General features: G+C 34.4%; 1 protein-coding gene across 8 annotated transcripts in view; it reads right to left on the bottom strand.

The window, feature by feature from the left end:
• LOC118197630 (potassium voltage-gated channel protein Shaw-like) overlaps positions 1–21111 on the bottom strand; it is an 834105-nt gene that overhangs the window by 82737 nt on the left and 730257 nt on the right. For all 8 annotated transcript variants that reach the window (XM_085813378.1, XM_085813379.1, XM_085813380.1 and 5 more), the window contains 2 exons: positions 13311–13509; positions 5304–5492 (listed from right to left, as the gene is read on the bottom strand). In XM_085813378.1, the coding sequence (XP_085669504.1) occupies positions 5304–5492; positions 13311–13509 (388 nt within the window). The remainder of the gene's footprint in view (positions 1–5303; positions 5493–13310; positions 13510–21111) is intronic.

Here is a 21111-nt window from a genome sequence, read left to right on the forward strand (position 1 = left end):
CTTGATGTATAATTTCTCCTTCGATCCGTTGTAGGTGGTGTTTTGCTCTTTACCACGGTTTTTTTACGCGGTGCATCTGTATTCTTGTTTTTCTTAAATGCTGGAGTTTGAAAGTTTTTCTTTTTTCTTTTTGATACCGTCGTCCGGTTTGTAGAAGGGCTAGGTCTCTCTTCAGTTCTCTGCTTCTTGGGTGGTGGAACAGTTGTTGTTATCTCTGGACCTTCTACTTCGTTTAGACTTGATTCCTGCAAGAAACTTTTAAGGATTTCAAAATCATTTGGATTATAGTATTTTTTCACCTGGTCGGGACTTGCTTTACAGATCTCCGCTCTCTCGTTCTTAAGATATAATACGACACCTTTGATTTCCTGAATTACATAGGGGCCGTCAAATTTTGGAGCTAACTTTGCAGTAAAATTGTCTGGGGCACTTGATAAAGAAAATTTCCGCTTCAATAGTTTATCCCCAACTTTAAAATCTGCTTCACGGCGTTTTCTATCGTAATATATTTTTAGCTTATTTCTTGCCGGATCCGAGCTTTTAAGCGCCTGATCAATAGGTTTTTGCACATCTTTCTGTTTAAACTTTGCTCTCTTTGTTGCACAAAGAATAATTTATATAAAGGCGTAATTAACTTTCGGCCTAAAAATAATTCTGCTGGAGTTTTTCCCGTAGTATCGTGATTTGCCGTTCTTAAAGCATAAGCTAACTCATTTATGTAGCCATTCCAGCGCTTGTGATGTGTGCTAACATAACTGCGAATTATTTTTACGATGTTTCTATTAACTCTTTCTGCTATGTTTGCCTGTGGTCTATACGGAACCATTTTGATATGGCGTATGCCAAGTCCAGTGCATATGTTTTCAAATATTTGACTAATGAATTGTTTACCGTTATCGCTATTGACTTTTATCGGTGCACCGTATTTTAAAATGTATCTGTGTAAGAATGCATCTGCGACTGTTTTGGCTGACGCGCGTTTAAGTGGAACAAATTCTGTCCATTTTGAAAAATGATCTACAATTACTAAAAGAAAACGATTTTTATTTAACTCGCTGTGGGGGAAGGGACCAAGCAGATCTATGCCTAAATTTCATTCGAAAATGTAGGGCGAATGCTATTTAAGTACCCGGCCGGGCTGTAATTAATATCATTTATTAACTGACATTGATTGCAGGACCTGACATACGCAGTTACTATTTTGTATAATTGCGGGAAATATACCGCCTCGCGTACCCTGTTTGAAGTCTTTCTGACCCCTAAATGACACGCTGTTTTCGCGTCGTGTAATTCCTTCAAAATGCTTAATCGAAGCGAGGCTGGGATGACTGGTTTGTACTCGAGATTTTCGTTTGTTGTTTTCGTATAAAATAATAAATTATCTATTATTTCATAGTTTTCTGCTCTATTTCTTATTGCATCGATACCTGTGTGCTCAAAGCTTTCGGGGTCTTTCAAATATGCATAGATGGATAGATAAATTCAGGATCAGCTTTCAGTTCAGCGATAATTGTATCTCTAGAATCTAAAATTTTTGAAGTCAACACAGCACATTTAAGTTCATTACCTTCATCGTCCAGTTTTATACGAGAAAGTGCGTCAGCTACATTGTTTTCCTTACCCGGTTTATATTTTATTATTAGATTATACTCTTGGAGTTTTAAAGCCCATCTTATTAACCTGGGCGTTAGGTTTTTACCAGAGTAAAGTCTACTAACAGCCGCATGATCCGAAAAGACTGTTACTGGCGCTTTGCCGAAATAAACTCGAAATTTGTGTACAGCCATTAATACGGCTAATGTCTCTCTCTCTATAGCTGTATAATTCCTTTGTGTAGGGTTCAATGTTTTACTAAAAAATTCCAAAGGACGGCCATTTTGCATGAGAACAGCACCTACAGCATAGTCCGACGCATCTGCTGCAATTTCCAGGTTTTCGTTCCCCCCCAGGAATTTCAAAACAGGGGCATTGATGAGCGCTTCTTTTAACCTTTCAAATGCGGTATTTGCTTCTGCTGTCCACGTAAATTTACTTTTCTTTCTTTTAATTACTAACAAGGGTTCAACAATATTCGCAAAATCTTTTATGAACGACCGATAATAAGAACATAGCCCAAGGAAAGAAGAAAGTTTCTTGGCGGTGTTGGAAGGTGGGAAATTCTTGATGGCTTTTATTTTTGAATCCTGGGTTTCTATACCCTTTTGCGAAATTTTATAACCCAGATATTTAAGTTCTTTAGTTGCGAATTTACATTTTGAGGCGTTAATTGTAAGACCGGCCTCTTTTAATAATTTAAACACTTCTTCTAGATCTTTAATATGTTGTTCCAACGTACTACTCGTTATAATTATATCATCTAGATAGATTAAAGTCGATTTTCCTAGGACAGGCTTTAGAACAATGTCCATAGCTCTCTGGAATGTTGATGGGGCCCCACACAACCCAAAGGGCATGCGTAAAAATGCATAAGTGCCCGATTTTGTCATAAACGCGGTTTTATGTACGTCTTCGGGTTTCATAGCTATTTGATAGTAGCCAGACGTTAAGTCCAAAGTAGTCATGTATCTAGTAGATTTAATGTTTCTAATAATTTCCTCTATAACCGGCAAAGGGTAAACTGGGAATTTAGTAATACTATTCAATTTTCTGTAATCGATAGCAAACCTCCAAGCCCTTTTATCCGAAAGGAAACTCGTTACTTTCCTACATAGTACGACTGGACTCGCGTACTCACTATTTATGGGCGTTATTATTTTGTTCTTTAACATTTCCTGAATATGTTCTTCGATGATTAGGTCTTTTTGTTTATCCTAACGATACGGTTTAGTACTACAAGGTTATTCGGCAGCTAACTGTATCTGATGCGTAACTATTTGACAGCTACCAGGCTTTTCTGAAAACAAGTTAGAAAAATTACTCACCACTTGCTGGATGGCTTGACTTTCATGGTCATTCAAATGGCTAAGGTCCACTTGCGGTTGTTCCACAGGTTTCACCACCCTCCGGTCCATCTCCAGCACAACAGAACTGTCCTGAAAATTCAATTTGGTCCTCGCGGCCCTTAAAAACTCCATACCTAAAATAAGAGGATTTCGCAGATGTTTTACCACAAAAATTAATACCTTGAGGCTTTTTTTTTTTTACCTGTATGTTTAATGATACTTTCTCGATGCAGTGACAGGATTTTCCTTGCGCCGCTATAATTTCTGTGTTTTTGTTTTTAAATAATCGTAACCTGTAAAAATTCTTTTTGAAGAATGTCTCACTCATAAAATTACCTTCTGCTCCTGTATCGATGAGGGCTTCTACTGGTACATCGCCAACCAGGACTTGTATAATTGGTAGATGTGAGTTTTTTACGATGACCGTATTTAAATGCCTTTTTGAGGGTTTTTTTAAAACTTCCGGGGTCTGGACCCTCGCTTTCACAGGCCCCTCTACTCGTTTAAAGCTTTCCTTTCAACTTCTGCCTTCTGGGTACGCGGACGTTTGTTTTCAAATTTCCTTTTTGGGCCTTGACCTTCGAGGTTCGATGAGTTAGCTTGATAGCTCTTTCCCCCATAAGAGCGGTTTGCATTTCTGGTTTGCTCATTTGAAGATTGCCTTCGGGTACTTTAAGAATACGATGCCCGTCTAGCATTTCCCTCTATTCTGCGATTTTGAAACTTCACCGCCAATTCGAAGAGCTCCTGCAATGTGCTTGGGTTTCTAATTTCGAAATAGTCTTGAACAGCAGGTAACAATCTTGGTAAGATTATTTCAATAATCTCCGCGTCGGGTTTCTTCTCATACAGCATATCCGCCAGCTTAATTTTTCGCAGAATAAAGTCCGTCAACTCTTCTATATCCCGTTGATAGAAACTATATAGTTCGGCTTCTAGCCTTGCTCGATCTTTCATTATGGGGAAGGCCTTTACTAACGATTTTTTGAAATTTTCAAATGTATATGTCTGGCCTCCAAATTCCCCTAATAAAAATTTGCCTATATTCTTCCACCATAGCGCGGCCTGTCCTCTTAGTGCAGATGTGGCGATGGCAACATTTTGTCTTTCAGGCACAGGGTAGAGCTGGAAGTGATTTTCTAGACCTTCTAGAAATATCGCCACCGAAGTTTTTCCGTCGAAATTGACGTTTGGCTTAATTGACGCTCTCAACGTCTGGACCAGGTATCCAAATCCTTCCAATTGGCTTGCCATTTCTTGTTGTTGTCCCGCGGCTTCCTTCCGATTTTCGGCCATTTCAGTTCGACAAGTGTTCAGGCGCCAATGTACAGTTGCGCGCCTCCAACCTGCACGCAACCAAGTGGTGACAGCTGAAAATGGAATTTAGACAGAGTCCTGCGAAGGGTTTAAGTCCCTTTTTATTCAACTTTAGAAATTACAAATGCGTGCTCTTGACGCTCACAAACTACGCCGACCCAGCGGTTAAAATAAAAAATAAGAACCTGAAAAGAAATAATAACAAGAGACTAACTACGAGGCTCTCTAAACGTAACTGACCTCACCGCGTTCTACAATACCGCTGATAATTCAGCAAACTCTGAATATCACGTTGAAAGATTAACGATTCTCCGAGGCAAGCACACAGGCCGAAACGCGTGGTTCTTCAATTTCTGGCTAACTACCTCTGCGCTCTTGAAGTAAGAAAGCACATCTCGAACTCGTTTCCTTTCTATTAAACTCAGAATACTTCCGTTGATAATTTGAATCCTTGCGCGTTCTACTAAAAATTTACATACTCTGGCGTTGGCAGTTCCAGGGGAAAGTAAGGCTTGACAGGAAAGATAGTTTAAACTTAAAATAAATGTTAGTTAAAATAAACATAAAACCTACAGAGTCATTAGAGAAAAAAATTACAGCCAAATTATCTTAATTTATTTATTAATCGACAGCTCGACACAGGTTTGGAAATTAAGTAAAGTATTCCGAATTTTGAAATTAAATATCCTATTCAATTTTTATCATAGACATTTTATGTTATATATTAAATACAAAAGTTTTGGAAATATAAAGAAAAGGACTGACGGATGCTATAAAATGTTTATAAAACGGACCATGTAAAAAGTTTGAGTTCGCAAATTTTATGAAACTTAAAGATGCCAAAGTATGCAAAGGCTGTATGAAGACTTGTGAGCATGGTGTACAGCAAATCAATAATGGCTGAATTTATACGAAACACAGAATCCACGGAAACCTCTTTCAGAAAGCTTAGGCCTAGCATTAGAGAAGACACGAAGATCGAGTTTAGATTGTGTAAGAGAAAAAAGTTTTGTTATTTTTTTATACTAACTTAAAACCATTTACCTAAAAATCCTTATGATGCTGAAGAAATCCAAGATATCCGCTTTCTCAAGGTCAGATGCCAGCCTTTGAAGCAACATATCAGAGTAGAAGGACATTGTGGCGATAAAATCGATGATATTGATGGGCGCCGTCATGAATTCCATCTTCTTGGGGCTAACCAAGAATCGAGAAGCAATTTCGAAAGAAAACCTTGAAACAAATGGGAAATCATTATTTTCATTTCATTGTAATAAAAAAATTCTTTTGGTTAAAAACTGTCTTCCAGATTTAATTGCAAAAATTAAAAATGATTGCTGATTTTTTCCACACTAAAGAGATATCAACTTAAACATGCAATATTTAAATAAATTAAATTGTATTTATCAAGATGTGGATTTAAATTTTTATAAGTCAATATACGTGAATGTTAACTGCAGCTCTTGCAGCATATGTATATTTATTACTGGAAATTATGAATATTAGATAAAAACTCATTAAACAGTTAAATTTACTCATTCAAGACAATTTAAAATTTAGTTTGTGTAATAAATATAAGATTATTTGCATACATGTCAGTTCTGTAATTAAAAATAAATCTAAATAGTTTTTTTTATATATTTAAGAATCAAAATTCTTCATGCATTCACTAAATTATAACAACCTACTTATTAAATCGTAAGTGACATTTTTAGAAGTTGACTGGAAGTAAGGTAGCATTTTATGCATATTTTACTGAGTTTGAGAGTAAGTATTTATATGTGTGCTATATATATATGGTGGGTGGGGAAACTGAAAGAAGTTAATCCGGCAACATTTAGTGAGAACCCCGTAGTCGTCAACTCCGCATCGCATCAGTTGACGAGCATCGAAATAAGGCCAACGAAATAATTCCTGGTAACCTTTGAATTAAACAGCGACAGATCGTCACAGGTTTGATCATTTCCCGAGAGTGCACTGTATCGTAACCGGGATGTTGGAATATCACAAGACGTGTGAGCATTGGGTATCGCGGATGCTGACGCAAAAGCACAAAGTTCAGAGGAAGCAAATTTTCCTACGAACCTTTAGTAGCTCGAATACTGCCATAGCACATCGCTACGTTGCAAGAAGGCGGCTCCATCTGAGGGAAAAGGCCATCATGATCATTTTTATTACTTTTTTTTTATTTTATTTATTTATATATTTATTTTTATTTCCAAGGCGTTGTGCTCATTGACATCTTGGAACAGAGAAACACGATAAACTCACAACACTATGCGACAAAGCTTGGAATGTTCCGCACACGACTGCCCTTCATCCGGAACTATTTGGGCTACATATTCTGCAGTCTGACAACCCCCGTCATCATACGAGTTGCGAAAGACAAGAGGGATTGCAGCGCCTGCAATTCAAACAGATTCTATCGCACCCACTGTACAGACGTCACCTTGAGACTTTCGCCTGCTTCCAAAGATGATATAACATTTCTGCTCAATACGAAGCTACCTTTCAAGTCTGGTGTCGACAACAACTTCGGAATTCTTCGATGGGCTTGCCCGACTAGTCACGCGTTAACGCATGTGCGTGAAACGAAATGGAGAATAGGTCGAAAAGTGAATAGTGAATTACACATAGGTCATACGGAGCTTTCATATGTAGACTACATAAGTAGATTATGTGGTGACCGGGTAAGGGGTGGACCACATAAGTGGATGCTTTAAAAGGATGAGTAGTGGACCTTATGAGTGGATTTTGGATACAGCAAAGCATTAATTTATGTGGTTTAAGACCACATGTGTAAATGCCCAGCTCTGTCCGAAAGTAGGCCATCGAAGTATTAAAGTGGTTGCAACGCAATTAACACTTACAATTTTGCTTTATATTTACAGTGTAGATCCATTAGGTTCTTTTACTAGCAACGCTCTCGCCGGAACTCCAACCTGAACTTCTCGAATATGCGTCGAGTGCGCCACCGTTACACTAGGGAGGCATCCGGGAAGGAGGGAGAAAAATACCTTATATACTGCCCCTTTTCAAAGGCGACTTGGGATTAAGGGACCCAATCGCCAAATCCTGGTGGTGGAGAACCATCATCCACCACTTTTTTAGCTTGGGTGCCACTGTAAAGTCATTACGTTATTTCAAAGCAGGAGAGATGAAAAGGAGCAATGCCTTCGCCGGAACTCGAACCACGGACATCTCGAATACGCGCCAAGTTTGCTAACAATTACTACCACGAATTGTTTCTGAAAATTATATTCACTTTGTTTGTATTGGCTTTTTTTCTGAAGGCTTTGTTACTGACAACCTGCAAAAATTCAAAAGGAGAATTTCTTCACTTTTATGTTTGTAATTATTATTAACACCGGATTATTTTCATATAGATATTCTATGTTTCGATGTTTGGTTAGGCGAGTTCGGCCGCGCCTACTACTGATACTGATACCTTATAACGCTATCATAGTCAGTTTTTATCTTTTTCTTGCTGTGAATTCATATATACAATTCATTAACTTATTTTGGAAAATAACTGACAGTACTTTTTTATGTAGTTATTTTAGTGCATCAAAGTACTTTCAGAAAATTCAGCGTTTTAAAAGAAGCTTTATGGTTAATGCTCTTCTTTAAGGGGACAGTACACCTTTAAAATGATCAAAAAATCGATTTTTTGAATTTTATTGTATTTGGTACAGCATTTTGTTCTGAATAAATTGATACTATACTTTTACATCTCCGATAATTTTTTGTAGAATTATAAAGGAAAATATGATCCTCACTTTATGGTTTTTGATTTAAAAGCCCTGAGTCAGCCGCCATGACGGTTTGTTTACATTTTGAAGTCACATCGCACTCATCCTAACTTTGGAGTTGCATGCAAAGCCTTATTTTTTTAATCTAATTAATTGCCGAAGAAGAGAACCATGTAAAACATGCACTACATCTCCTACTTTCTCTCGGTTTGTTTACATCGTGTTTTGCTACGTTAGTTATACTCCGGTTAGGTTTTAATTTGATTTTTGTGTTGTTCGCAATTGTGATTGAATTTTCATCGAATATATATTATTTAACTGGGTTCTTTACAGTGTTTTGTGATATTTTACTGGAATTCAGTTTTTTAATTCCTTGTTTTTATTTCTGCTTTCTGCTTTTTGATGGATAAGTTAAAAAAACGTGCTTCAGGACAGCGTCCAAAAAACGTAAGTTTTATGGCAACAAATACACAAATGTCAATGAGACTAAAATGTCTGACGGTGTTAGTTCCTCGTCTAAAACGTTGAACAGTGCTTGCTTTAATAATAGCTTTAGTGAAACACAGAGTTTGGGATACAGAATAATAGCAATTGATATTTTATTTTCTGAAATTTCAAGTATTTTGTGTTGCAAAGTATGTGGTTCAGACATAAATATATTTGAAACTCTATATCATGGATTATCATCTGTGTTCACGATTGAATGTGTGGGTTGTAAAAAACTGAATTCTTTCAGAAATTGTCCTATGATGGGAGCAAAATCAAAGTGCCTGAGGTAAACAGGAAGTTTATTTATGCTATGTGATGTATTGGCCAAGGTCTGTCTGGAATGAAGAATTTCTGTGGTGGAATGGATTTGCCCCCACCTGTCGAGAAATGTTCATACCATAAATCACTGAAAAATATTGCCCGTTGTGTGAAAGGCGTTGCTAAGTTATCAATGTTAAATGCTGCAAAGCAAGAAATTGAAATGACAGGACAGTCACAGCTTACCATCAGTGGTGACGGATCGTGGAAAACTCGAGGTCAATCGTCGAAAATTGGAATAACTAGTATAATTGGTATTAAATACTGGAAAAGTAATAGATCTTGAAGTACTGTCGTCGTACTGTAAAAGGTGTGAATGGGGTAAAAAAATAAAAATGCTAAAGAATTTGAGAATTGAAAAAGGAGACATGATATTAACTGTGCGAAAAATCATTTTGGATCAGCTGGGAAAATGGAAGTTGTTGGTATGTTACGAATATTTTCTCGTTCTGAAGTAAAGTTTAACGCTCAGTACATAAACTATATTGGGGATGGTGATACTAAGCCATTTCTTGAGCTTAAAAAGAGCAATATTTATGGGCCTGATATTGAATAAAATAAAGTAGAACGTGTAGGTCATGTACAGAAAAGAATGGGAAGTAGATTACGAGAACTGAAGCACTCTATGAGAGGAAAAAAGCTGGAGGATGGTAAATCATTGGGTGGAAAAGGGCGTTTAACCGATAAATTTATTGATCAAGTAACTATATTATGGACAAGCTATACGAAGTAATAAAGACTGCGTTATGGATATGCAGAAAGCTATCTGGGCGATTTATTACCATAAGCGTTCAACTGATGATGAGCCACTCCATGATTTTTGCCCACAAGGAAGTGTGTCTTGGTGCAAGTACCAAAAAGCCAAAGCAACTGCAAAATTGAAAGATTTTAAACATAAAAATGTAATGGCAGCCCCAGTAATGAACAGCATAAAGAAAATTTTTAAAGACTTGTCAGAACCCACTTTACTTAAACGTTGCCTTGGTAGTCGAACACATAATCCCAATGAATCCCTCAATTCTGTTATATGGAAATTCTGTCCAATGACAAGTAGTTCAAGCAAAGTAATTGCTCATATAGCTGCAAATGAAGCAGTTGTAGAATTTAACGAGGGAAGATTGCAAATCATGGGAAATTTGGCTTTTCGAGTGCGACAAAATTCTCTAGAAGCAGCAAAAAAGTGTGATTTGCAACGAATAAAGGAAGCTGAAAAAAATGCTTCAGAACTGAATTTGTCTAATCGCAAAGTCAGACATTTACGTAACGCTTCACAATTAGAAACAATTAAACAACAAGAAGGTGTTGTATATGAAAGCAGAAAATTTTGAATAAAAATTGTTTATATGAAAATTTTATAGAATATATATAAATTTTGTGACATAAAATTTTACCTTATTTGAGATTCTTGTCACAAGCATTATGTGGAGGTAAATTTTGCAATATGGTAAATAATATTAATTACTTCTGTTACTATTGTAATGATGATTATCATACATCTTAAGATTACGTTTAATGTGTGTGTGTGTGTGTGTATTTAATTATGGCAAAGCACACTAGGGCTATCTGCCTAAGAGGAGGGATGCCTTCGTGGAGGACTTTCTAAGGGAAACTGGCTCGTATACACGTTACACATGGGGAAAACCACAAAAACGCCCATGCAGCCAGCCCGTCCGCGGGATTCGAACCTCGGACCGAACTACCAGTGTTCAGCGACTTTACCGCTCGGCCGCTGGTGGGCCGATTACGTTTAATGATTTCTGCTGTTAGGTTGTGTATTTTATGCCATTTTATTAATTATTTTATTTTCACCTACATAAATATCAAAAGATACTATTTTAAGTGTTAAATTACCGTGCCAAAAGTGATTTTATTGCTATATGATTGAAATTTATGTTCCAAAAGTACAAATTAACTTTAAAGAGCTTTTTCTCAAAACGCTATTTTTCAGACTTGCGCGCAGGATATCTATGAAACCGTTTAAGATACAGCATTGAAATTTACAGCACAAATAAATATCGGGCAGTAATTAAAATAGACTCCAATTATAAAGAGACGTTAAATAAAAAAAATTCAGTAAAATTGTACGTAAAAAGTTAACAAAAAATTATTTTTTAAAAATTAAAGCTCAATTTTGTATTTAAAAGTTGAACTAATTAAAAGATTTTACTTCACATGAATAATTAAATCAATAGCTTTAATTTGGCGTTAATTTTCTGCAGATTATGGCGAATTTATGCAAGTTATTCTGCGCGCAAGGAAGCAGTATAATTCAAGACTTATTGTTAATTCAAGAATTGTTGGAGTCTTAGAAAACATTTTTTTAAAATTATTAAACTTAATTTCAAATCCACTAGATATTTTTTTCCAGGCGTATCAATGTCATATGCTAAATATTTCGTATTTTCTCTCCGTTAAAGGTGTACTGTCCCCTTAAGCAGAATAATAATTAAAATCAAAAATAAAAAAAAAGTAATACAGCGAATTTAAAACTCTTGGTCATATTCATAAAAAATAATAATACAAATAGAATTATTTAAAAGTAAGAGCTGTTTACAATATATTTATATATATCAATTATTTATAGTTATTCCTTTTATGCTTCGTAAAATGTGAATGATATTTCAGTTTTGAGCAAAAAGAAATTTTTTGAATAGTGGGAAAGAAAGAAATTTTCTGAATTCTTATAAAAATGTCTGATTTTTTTTTGTGATTTGTTAAAGAGTTAGTATCTGGATATTCGAATTATCAAGAAAGACTGGTCATGATACAACAATAAAACAGGATATAGGTAAGGAATTTTTTTAACGCAAGGCTATTTTATATACTTAATTTGCTTAAATTTAAAACATAGGTTTTTATTTTTTTTTTCTGTAATAATTAATTCTGTTTTATTTACAAGAGTTAGAAAATGTCAGTTACAAAATGAAATCTGTGTTCCAGATCAAGGGTTCCCTAACAGGAAAGAATTTTATAGTCTCAAAGGCGCAATGCGGCAAGGGTTTTATTTAGCTGTTAAGTATTTAATTTTAGTTTATGAATACAAGACCTATTTTTATTCAAGCTTTGAAATTGACTAATATTTTCTATACTTTCTGTTGTTTAATTTATGAAACACTTCCAAAAATAATCTAAATACATGTGTTTTTCAGATTTGGGAAAGGATAGGCGGAATGATCTTTTAACAATGGTGAAATGGATGCATGCGGTAAAAAGATTGAGAAGCACTCCTCTGCATCGATCTGCCGCGTTCTTTGGCACATTGCTAACATTTTTGCGTACCTGCACCAGCAGATTTAGGACACTCCAATATAATGGGCCTAAACGTCTACGGTGTGCACTGATTCTTTTGGTACACTGATGTATTTATCGCACGATGAGAGACACTCACATATAGAAATTTAGCATGGCTTACCCCTTCTAGTTATTGGTGCTTTGGATCTTGTTTCAAACGGACAATTTAAAGCAGGTGAAGAATACACCATGTTACATGCATTTGATTAAAACTATTTAACAAAAAATGCACGGACTTTGTGCTCACAATAACACCGATTACTTGCGGTGGGAACTTAAGAAAAATGTAACAATAACTTTGAATGTCAAAGAGTAGTGCTGGAGGACTTAAAACTGACAGAATGACTCAGCAACCTTCACCGGCGACAGACTTTAATAAACGGCTAGAAGGTGTATGAGCAACTCAGAGTAACAGCAGGAAGGATGAAATAGCAACGGGCGCTATACTAGCTGAATCACACTCTCCTCCACCTCTCTTTCCCTCTCGCCCGTTTAAATACTTTTCTTTAAATTAATTCGCTTCCTGACGAAGAGATGCGAGGGGACATGAATTCAGACAAGATAACAAAATTTTAAATAATTGGTTATTCAAACTAAGGGGAACCGTACAAAATCTGTAGCTGTTGAAAACGAAAAAACTATACGAAACATGCCGAAACTTAAATTTAATAACGCGGAAATCTTGAAAATTATACATTTAGAGATTACTTAATTAGTACATAAAATATGCGTAAGGTAAGCAACATAGTAAGTTGATTCCACGATTTGTTTATAGCAATCCATCGCAGTGAAAAGCTTCTTTCAGCGTCAATATACAATCCAGATCGAGGCAAACCAGAAATCCACTGAAAACTCCACTGTATGGAGACATTGAATCCAACGAAAACAGCGTAGTATATATTAAATTCGATACCTTTTTCCTGGCCACGAGGCCACAATTGCATTCGACATTCTTTCGTTTTTCTTTCAACTATTTCTTTAAGTTCTTTCGTATGTCACTATCTCATCTGTATTATATAGAATGAATTACTCCTAGGATGGTGAAGATAATTCTAACAAAAGTTTGGTAACTTAAAGTCCTAATAAACACAGCAAAAGTTTCAAAAAATTTGAAACTATAACATGAAAGACTTCGTCCACAAAAAATTAAAATTATAAAGAAAGAATACATTCATAAAGATAAACGATAGAAATTACGTACCATGCATTACACAAACTTTCAACATAAAAGAAGGCTTCATGGGCTTCGGTTTTCGTTTTGTCCAACGTCCAAAGCGTTGTACCATTAGGAGGTTGATGCACTGTCCGGTTAACAATGACGGGCACTCGCATGTTCGGATGAGTCTTCAGACAGAATGTCACGATGGATACACAGATGAAAAACACGGACACAACTGCTACTACCTGCAAAATAGAAATACAGAGATGGAGTTTTAAGACTTCCTTCAATAAACTTGTAGAGATATTAGGTTATTTCGAAGCAGAAGAGATGAAAAATGAGCAATGCCCTCGCCGGGACTTGAACCACGGACCCTTCGAACACACGCCGAGCGTGCTGACCACTACACCACGAAAGCATGATAAGAAGGCGGAGAAATACCTTATAAACTAAATAATTATTACGGAGTTTTTCAGCAAGAAGAAGAGAATGTAGCTATACTAAATACTCAAATTCAGAACTACCGGTGGATAGTATGCAAATGAGAATAACTACATAGTCAGTAGAAAAACAAATACTGAACTACTAGCAGGAAAATTATACGACATGCACAGAAAGGATTGCAAGAAAAGAAGGGTGATAAAAACTGTAGCTAAAACGTAATAAACAGCATATAATATTAAAAATAATGTATTTTACTATAAAATGATTGCACTGTAAATAAAATAAACAACAGTATAATAGTACAATAATGTTCTGGAATTTATAGTACAGTGTTTACTGTAATTTACAATAATAATAGTTAAATAGTAATAATAATTAGTTGATGTTAAATAATTACAACAATTATAGTTCACAACAGTTTACTTTACTGAAAAAGTACTGCACTGCAAATAAAATAAACAACTGTACAGTAGTGCAGTCCTGTTCTGCAATTCGTAGTGCAGTATTTACTATAAATTACAGTTCTGTAATTTATAGTAGAGTAATAAAAGTTAAATAATAACAGTTAATTAATAGTTAATTAATATTAAATAATGATAGTTCACATTAGTTACTATTTTAAAATTAATGTAGTGTAATTTATAATTAATGATAATCAATAACTTGCAATATTTTCTGTAACTGATAAAACAGTACTGCAAAATTACAATACTGTACTGTCATTAAATACTGTAAAATTAGTTTTTGTAAATAACTTACAAATAGCATTCATATAATATAATGTAGATAAATTAAAAGCTATGATGAAATTGAAACTTGAAGGTAATTGGTTTGAAATTGAAATTCAGTTAAAAAGGTAGCAGTAAAAGACTGTGTAGTTCAAACAAGTCTCTGATATCCTCAAAGCACCTGAATTCCAATTTCGAACGATATAGCGAAGTCTGAACACAGCAAACAAAAATTTTGTTTTCATTGTTCGTTAAGTTTGCATATGATGATTTTTATGCTTTGTTTTGAATAATTTTTCCTGCTTCTTTCACATTATATCGTATGCATACAAATATAAAATGCAATTCCATTTTCCATATTCTTAACTTTCTTGAGGTAAATAAATTTTATAAAAATATAATTTATGATGAAATAAAGTAAACACATTTCAAAATTTGTACTATGTGTAAAACTGACTATAACTTATTGTAGAATAATTAGCGGTACTTTAGTTATAATCCACAAGCAGTTATTAAATCAAAAATTACTTTCATTGATTAGAATGTGGTCATTTGTTACTCATTTTTCATCGCTAAAATTGAGATGATTAAATTTTGCTGCATCTCCGAGAAGTAAATTAGGTTATCATCAACAAGTAAATTAATGGTTTTTCCATGGTTTTCTAACTGGAACTTTAGACAGAATATCAGGTAAGATATATATCGAATTTATATACTAATAGTTTTCATTTTACATTAAATAAGCTATGAGAACGGTAAGAATAATATGAAGATTGAAATTCATTCCAAGTCTTCTGTCCATGAAAAACCTCTTTGTGCATGAAAAATGATTAATTACCTATAAAGCTTATCAACCTTTTTTTTTTTCAGATTGTTTTTTAAGAAAATGTTACCAATAATGAAAGTAGGCGTCATTTACCGAAACACAAAAGCTTCTATTTTCTCTTTCCGAACAAAATAAAGACTTTTTTTTTCTGATTAGCGTATTCAGGTACGTATCATTCCATTTGTAATCTTCGCGAACATAAAAAGAAAGCTTTCACTGATGAGCTTCCAAGACACGTGATATCAATTTTTTTTATTGGCAGACACAACAAAACGTGTTTCAACTAGACCAGTTTCACACGTGCACGCGTGATCTCCGTTACTTGCGAATGGGATTCGTTATAACGCAGAAACGTTTATTCTGATGCTCACAAAAGAAGTATAAACATTCGAAGGGTATCACTCTTGTTAATTACCTGTCACAAAATTTCATTAGATCACTTATTACAAATGTACATCTGTTGGTTTTAAATATACGTTATTTGAAAATAATATTGCTAATTGATTTCTTGGAAATTACCATTATACAAGATCATAAATATAACTGTCTCAATTTTTTTTCCTTTCTTTTCTAACTTTTTTCAAATCCAATGGCGGTCACTTGCCCAATCAGCACTGGTCAAACCTTGTGGTAGCCATTTTATTGTGGAGGCACCTAATAAGCTGCTACGGATGCCTCCAATGAACAGATGGACAACTAACAACCATGTCTTCTCAGAAATTCGAACCCGTGCCATTCGACACCGCAGTAAGCTCTCCTAAAGACTATACCGGGGTCTTAAATATGTGGAATACCTATTAACTAGGCGCATCTTCTTTCGGCGCATAAATTGTAAGAAAAACGTCCAGAGCATTTAAGCAGGTGTACAAAACTTAGGCAAGGTGAAGCACTGTTAGAATGTAATTAAATCTTTCCCATTTGTCCAAAGTTTGAAGTTCGAATTTTCTTAATAGTAACTAGCGGGCCAGCTGAGCGGGCTGAAGCCCGCTTTTCATTGTTCAATGTTCATGAGTTTCCATTGTAATTTCGCCGTTATTCGAAAGTTGAACCGAACTACCAGTGTTCAGCAATTTTGAGCAGTCTGCGTCCGCTTTGTTCACCTATGTATGGAGAAGATACTGCATAAACGATACACATGCTTAAAAGCAAGAAAACACCCATGGAGCCAGCCCGTTCGCCGGGATCGAAAGTTGGACCGAACTACCAGTGTTCATCGGTTTTTTGCTGGCTGCGCCCGCTTTATTCACATATGCATCCAGAAGACACTGCATACACGATACACATGCGGAAAATCACGAAAACACCCATGCAGCCAGCCCACTCTCTCGGATTCGAAACATGGACCGAACTACCAGTGTTCAGCGGATTTGAGCGGGCTGCGCCCGCTTTATTTACGTATCCGTCTATTAGATACTGCATACACAATACACATGCCTAAAATCACAAAACACCCATGCAGCCAGCCCTTTCGCGGGTATTCGAAAGTTAGACCGAACTACCAGAGTTCAGCGCTTTTGATCGGGCTGCGCCCGCTTTATTCACGTAGGCTAAGCGGAATTTTCTTTCAAGATTTTACATACTAATATTATTTTGTAGGTACCATTTATTTGAGTTCGCTAGTTTGAAGAGCTCCTTTTAGATATCAGATTTAAGCTGTACACCTTTAAGGGTTAATAATTAAAGACGGCAACCTCAAATGCTTATGTTTAAAACGTTTGTGGTCCATAACTGCAGATGGTTTTAATTTTTTGGATTTTTTTTCCATTCCTTTAAACATTTTTAATTTCTTGAAATTTTTGTGATAAATTCTTTGAAGTGTTAAACTATAAATCTGATATTTCAGATTTCATTTTTAAAATCTTCATAGGAATAAGAGAAATAAAATCAGAATTCAAAATGTAGTTTACGTTTGACATGAAATGCTTATATGTTATTTGCTGTCATTCAAACTGAATAGAGGAGTATGCTTATTTAAATTTGCGTTTAAGTGTCACGAAATCTCAGTTATTAATGCTGTGGCTAAAAGACTTCTCTATGTAATGTATAGTTAAAGCAAAGGCAACACCAAGTAACACAACGCAACGGAGCTTTCTTAATGTTATTCAGAAAAGAGCTTCTATTCCCAAAATAAATACTGCAGTGACTTAATTTTATTTTCAGAAACAGAGATTAACTTTTACATTGATAAAAATTTATGCAGAAAATCCTAAAACTTACTTAGTGCAAGTAATTCAAAGCCTGTATCTAAAGCATTAATTCTTATGGTGACGCGAAAAAATATATTTAATTTATGTGGCATTTCTCTATCTTTCTATTACTGCTAAAGATGAATACTGCAGCATACAGCGCCACCTAATGTAAAAACGAAAAATTAACTTAGTTGTTAGGCTTGTCAAACGCAGAATGCCCCAACATACCTAAAATATGTTGATCATTGTTGTAAGAATTATGTTAATTTTATTAACAGTTAAATTTTACGTTAAAGTTCCTTTCCTGTCGATTCTTAACTTCAACTTACTACTTCCGGCCAGAACGTAGTTTCAGAATCACGTCTGAATACATAATGAGGAAGAGCGGTATTTAACCGCGAAGTGCTACTGTCTGGGGCCATGTTTCAGGCATATGTTACGTTTATCTAAGTTGAATTACATTCCTAAATTTTCGCTCATTATGGCCGACATAATTAATGCACAGTTTTATTATGGTCCTCTTTCTTTTGTTTCATTAGATATATTTTTTTATCATTTATATTTTAACATTAGCACTCATTCTTCTTCTTTCAGTTGCCAGAGAGCCAAAACCTGCGTTCAAAAAATAATTTGACTAAAGCAGTAAGGCATACTGTTACGGATTTTGCATAATGTAATATGAAAAGTCTAAAAAGAGTGAAGCTCTGAAGGAAAAATAAGATTACATGCGTAAGTCTATTTAACATTGAGGTAAATGACTATTTCTCTAAATTAGCGAGATATCGTCAAGTTGGCAATCAGTTTTCTCCTCCAGATTTCGGGAAAAATTGCCAAACTTGGCGACCATTTGGCGACATTTTAGTCCATTTTCTGTATAACTATAAATGGTATAGTAATTGAAAAACTATAGTAACTGAAAATTGTAATTGAAAAACCCTCTTTTAACGACCATCTCTCTGTGATGATCTTTGGAAAAGTGGTGAGCTTGTTGCAGGACTCCCAGTGTTTAGTCTCCAAGCGAAATTTGTACTCATTTTATCGACCCGCTCTAGGGATGAAAGGCTGAGTCAGCTTTGCCCAGCCCGGGGATCCAGCCCCGGACCTGTAGTGCTGCTGCGCGAGGTGCTAGCCTCTACGCCACTGAGCCTCTAACAATAAGTACCTAGGAATATTTAATTTTAGTTTGTTGTTGTTCTAAAAAAGGTTATTACCTAAATTCATCACTGCAAAGCGGAATTTTCTCAACTTGCTTGGGTTGGACCTTACACACATTATATACTTAAGTAAATTAACAATAAATTTGCTATTTCATTTAGTTACTTATAAGTGTAAATGAAGTTTAGCAAAAAATATGCATAATTTAATAGTCCGTACCAGGAGGTCATACGGTATTCCCTTCAGTTGATTTTCATCATACATTGACATAAAAAAAAATTAAAAAAAAAAAAAAAATTCTGTATACCATGATTTAATTCAAAGGACACATATTAATATTGTTGTTTTCGAAAACCTTGTGACTGGAGATGGTACTGTTTCTATAATTCTGAAATAAAATGGCAGTTATCTACTTGGAACTCAAACAGATAACTCGAATTGAATTATTCATAAATTGAATTATTCGTAAAGAATTTGTTGAACAGATTGTGAACTCTATTTTGTAAAGATGAAAAGGACATACCTATTAAGAGAATTCAGCTTGTTAGAGGACGGAAACTCAATCGAGTATCTGGTTTCTGCTACACGAAAATGCGCCTTCGCAGAATTCCTTTATCGTCAAGCGCTGATAAGGAAATTTATCACAATGCTCAACCATTCCCTTTATTCACAGGATTTGTCAGCCAACAGTTATCATTATCGTCTGTACGCTGAAACTTCACCTTAAATGTCATTATTTTAATAGTACTGAAGAGATCAGAAAGCTGTAACCACAGATTTAAACAATATACCACAAGATGACTTCTACGGAGGAATCAAATAGTTACATGAACGTGACAAGTATTCCATGGACGTAAAAGGATTGTATATATTAAAGGCTAAGAAGAATAAAAGCTTTCTTCCAACTTTCGATTTCGCACCAAGTTAGCTCTAGAACTTCGTAGACAGAAATTTTATTTTATGATAACGAAACCTTTAAATAATTTACATAAATGTCGATACAAAAAATATTTGAATACAAATCATATGAATTTTGATGCCTTCAATATGCGAAACTTTTCTTCTCCGAAACAGAGTTAAACGCAATATTACTGATTTTAATTAATCAAAGAAGAAAAGTTTACATTCTGTTTGCTACCTCATAAAAATAATATAATGAACAATCCTTTAACCGCGACCAGCGAATACATTTGAAAGAAGTTCTAATTCATAAAATGAATCAGTGCTTTTTTCAAATCATGAAAACAGATACACAGTTTTAAAGAAAAGTAGATTTCCTATTGTAAGAAAAAAAGGTTTCCTAGCAATATGGCACCTGAAATATCATCATTGTATACCTCCTGCCGGTGCTACTTTGGGAGACGGTTGCACGGATTTTTGCGATTTTTTGGCGATTTTTCTTTTGGCGAGTCATACAACTTATGGTAAACCCATTGCTGGATAAGTTATTTATGGTAACCCATACTTTGTTGTCATTTTATTAAAAAAATAATGCGTTTTATTATGCATAACTTCCGTGTTTTAAATATTATTTATGGCTTCTAAATATTAAAAATCAAATTAATTTTACATTTTTATTTGAAATAAAAAATTTTGTTGTTTATAATATTTTATATAATTTTATGTTGTTGATGATATAATCAATGACGTCACCTTACTTAAAAAGTAATTGGTTTTATTAATATCTATAAATTTAATCTAATGTTTTAAACATTATTTATGGCTGTTAAATATTAAAATACAATTTAATTTTGTATTTGTTTTAAAAATGATTTTACTATGAATGATTATTTAAATAATTTTAATTCTATGCGTGATGTAATCAGCTCCCTGATTGGTTACTGAATATTTGTGCATTACCGCGCCATTTTAAAATTTTATTATTCATCTCTTCGAATTCGTCAGATTTCAAATGGAATGGATATCTCTGTTTCGAAGATGAATGTGGTTATTGGTAATTACCAAGAATTATTGGTATCGGAATAAAAAAAAATTGCCCTTTGAGACCTTATTTTGGCCAACCTGTCTTTCCTAATCAAAGATATATTTATAAATTGTTAATAGCGTCAGAGAAAATTTATTTAAAATTTTTGGAAGAAACCTCGCTAATTGCTTCTTCAATGAAGTGCGAGATATGTGGATAACAGATGAAGATGGTTAAAAGAGCCGATTCAATTATGATTTCGATTTTTTTTTTGTGGTACTTATCAATAAACAAGAGGTTAAATTACTCAAAAAAAATGTAATTACATATTTTTCTTTTATTTTATAAATGTATACTTAAATTTTTGTTAAAAAATTAATACACTATTTTCAAAAATTGCTGAGATAATTATTGTCACATATGTTTTAATGTGAATTACATTTTATATAACGTATTTTAAAGCATTTGAATTTAATAATATTCTAATTCTTTTAAATTTTGGCAGGATGGTTTTTTAATTCGATATTCAATTTCAGTAATATTTTAATCTAATTAAACGTTGGCACAATGTTTTATA

The sequence above is a fragment of the Stegodyphus dumicola genome, chromosome 3 (genome assembly GCF_044657685.1).
Source record: "Stegodyphus dumicola isolate Sdum_Otavi_A_Nest chromosome 3, ASM4465768v1".
NCBI lineage: Eukaryota > Metazoa > Arthropoda > Arachnida > Araneae > Eresidae > Stegodyphus > Stegodyphus dumicola.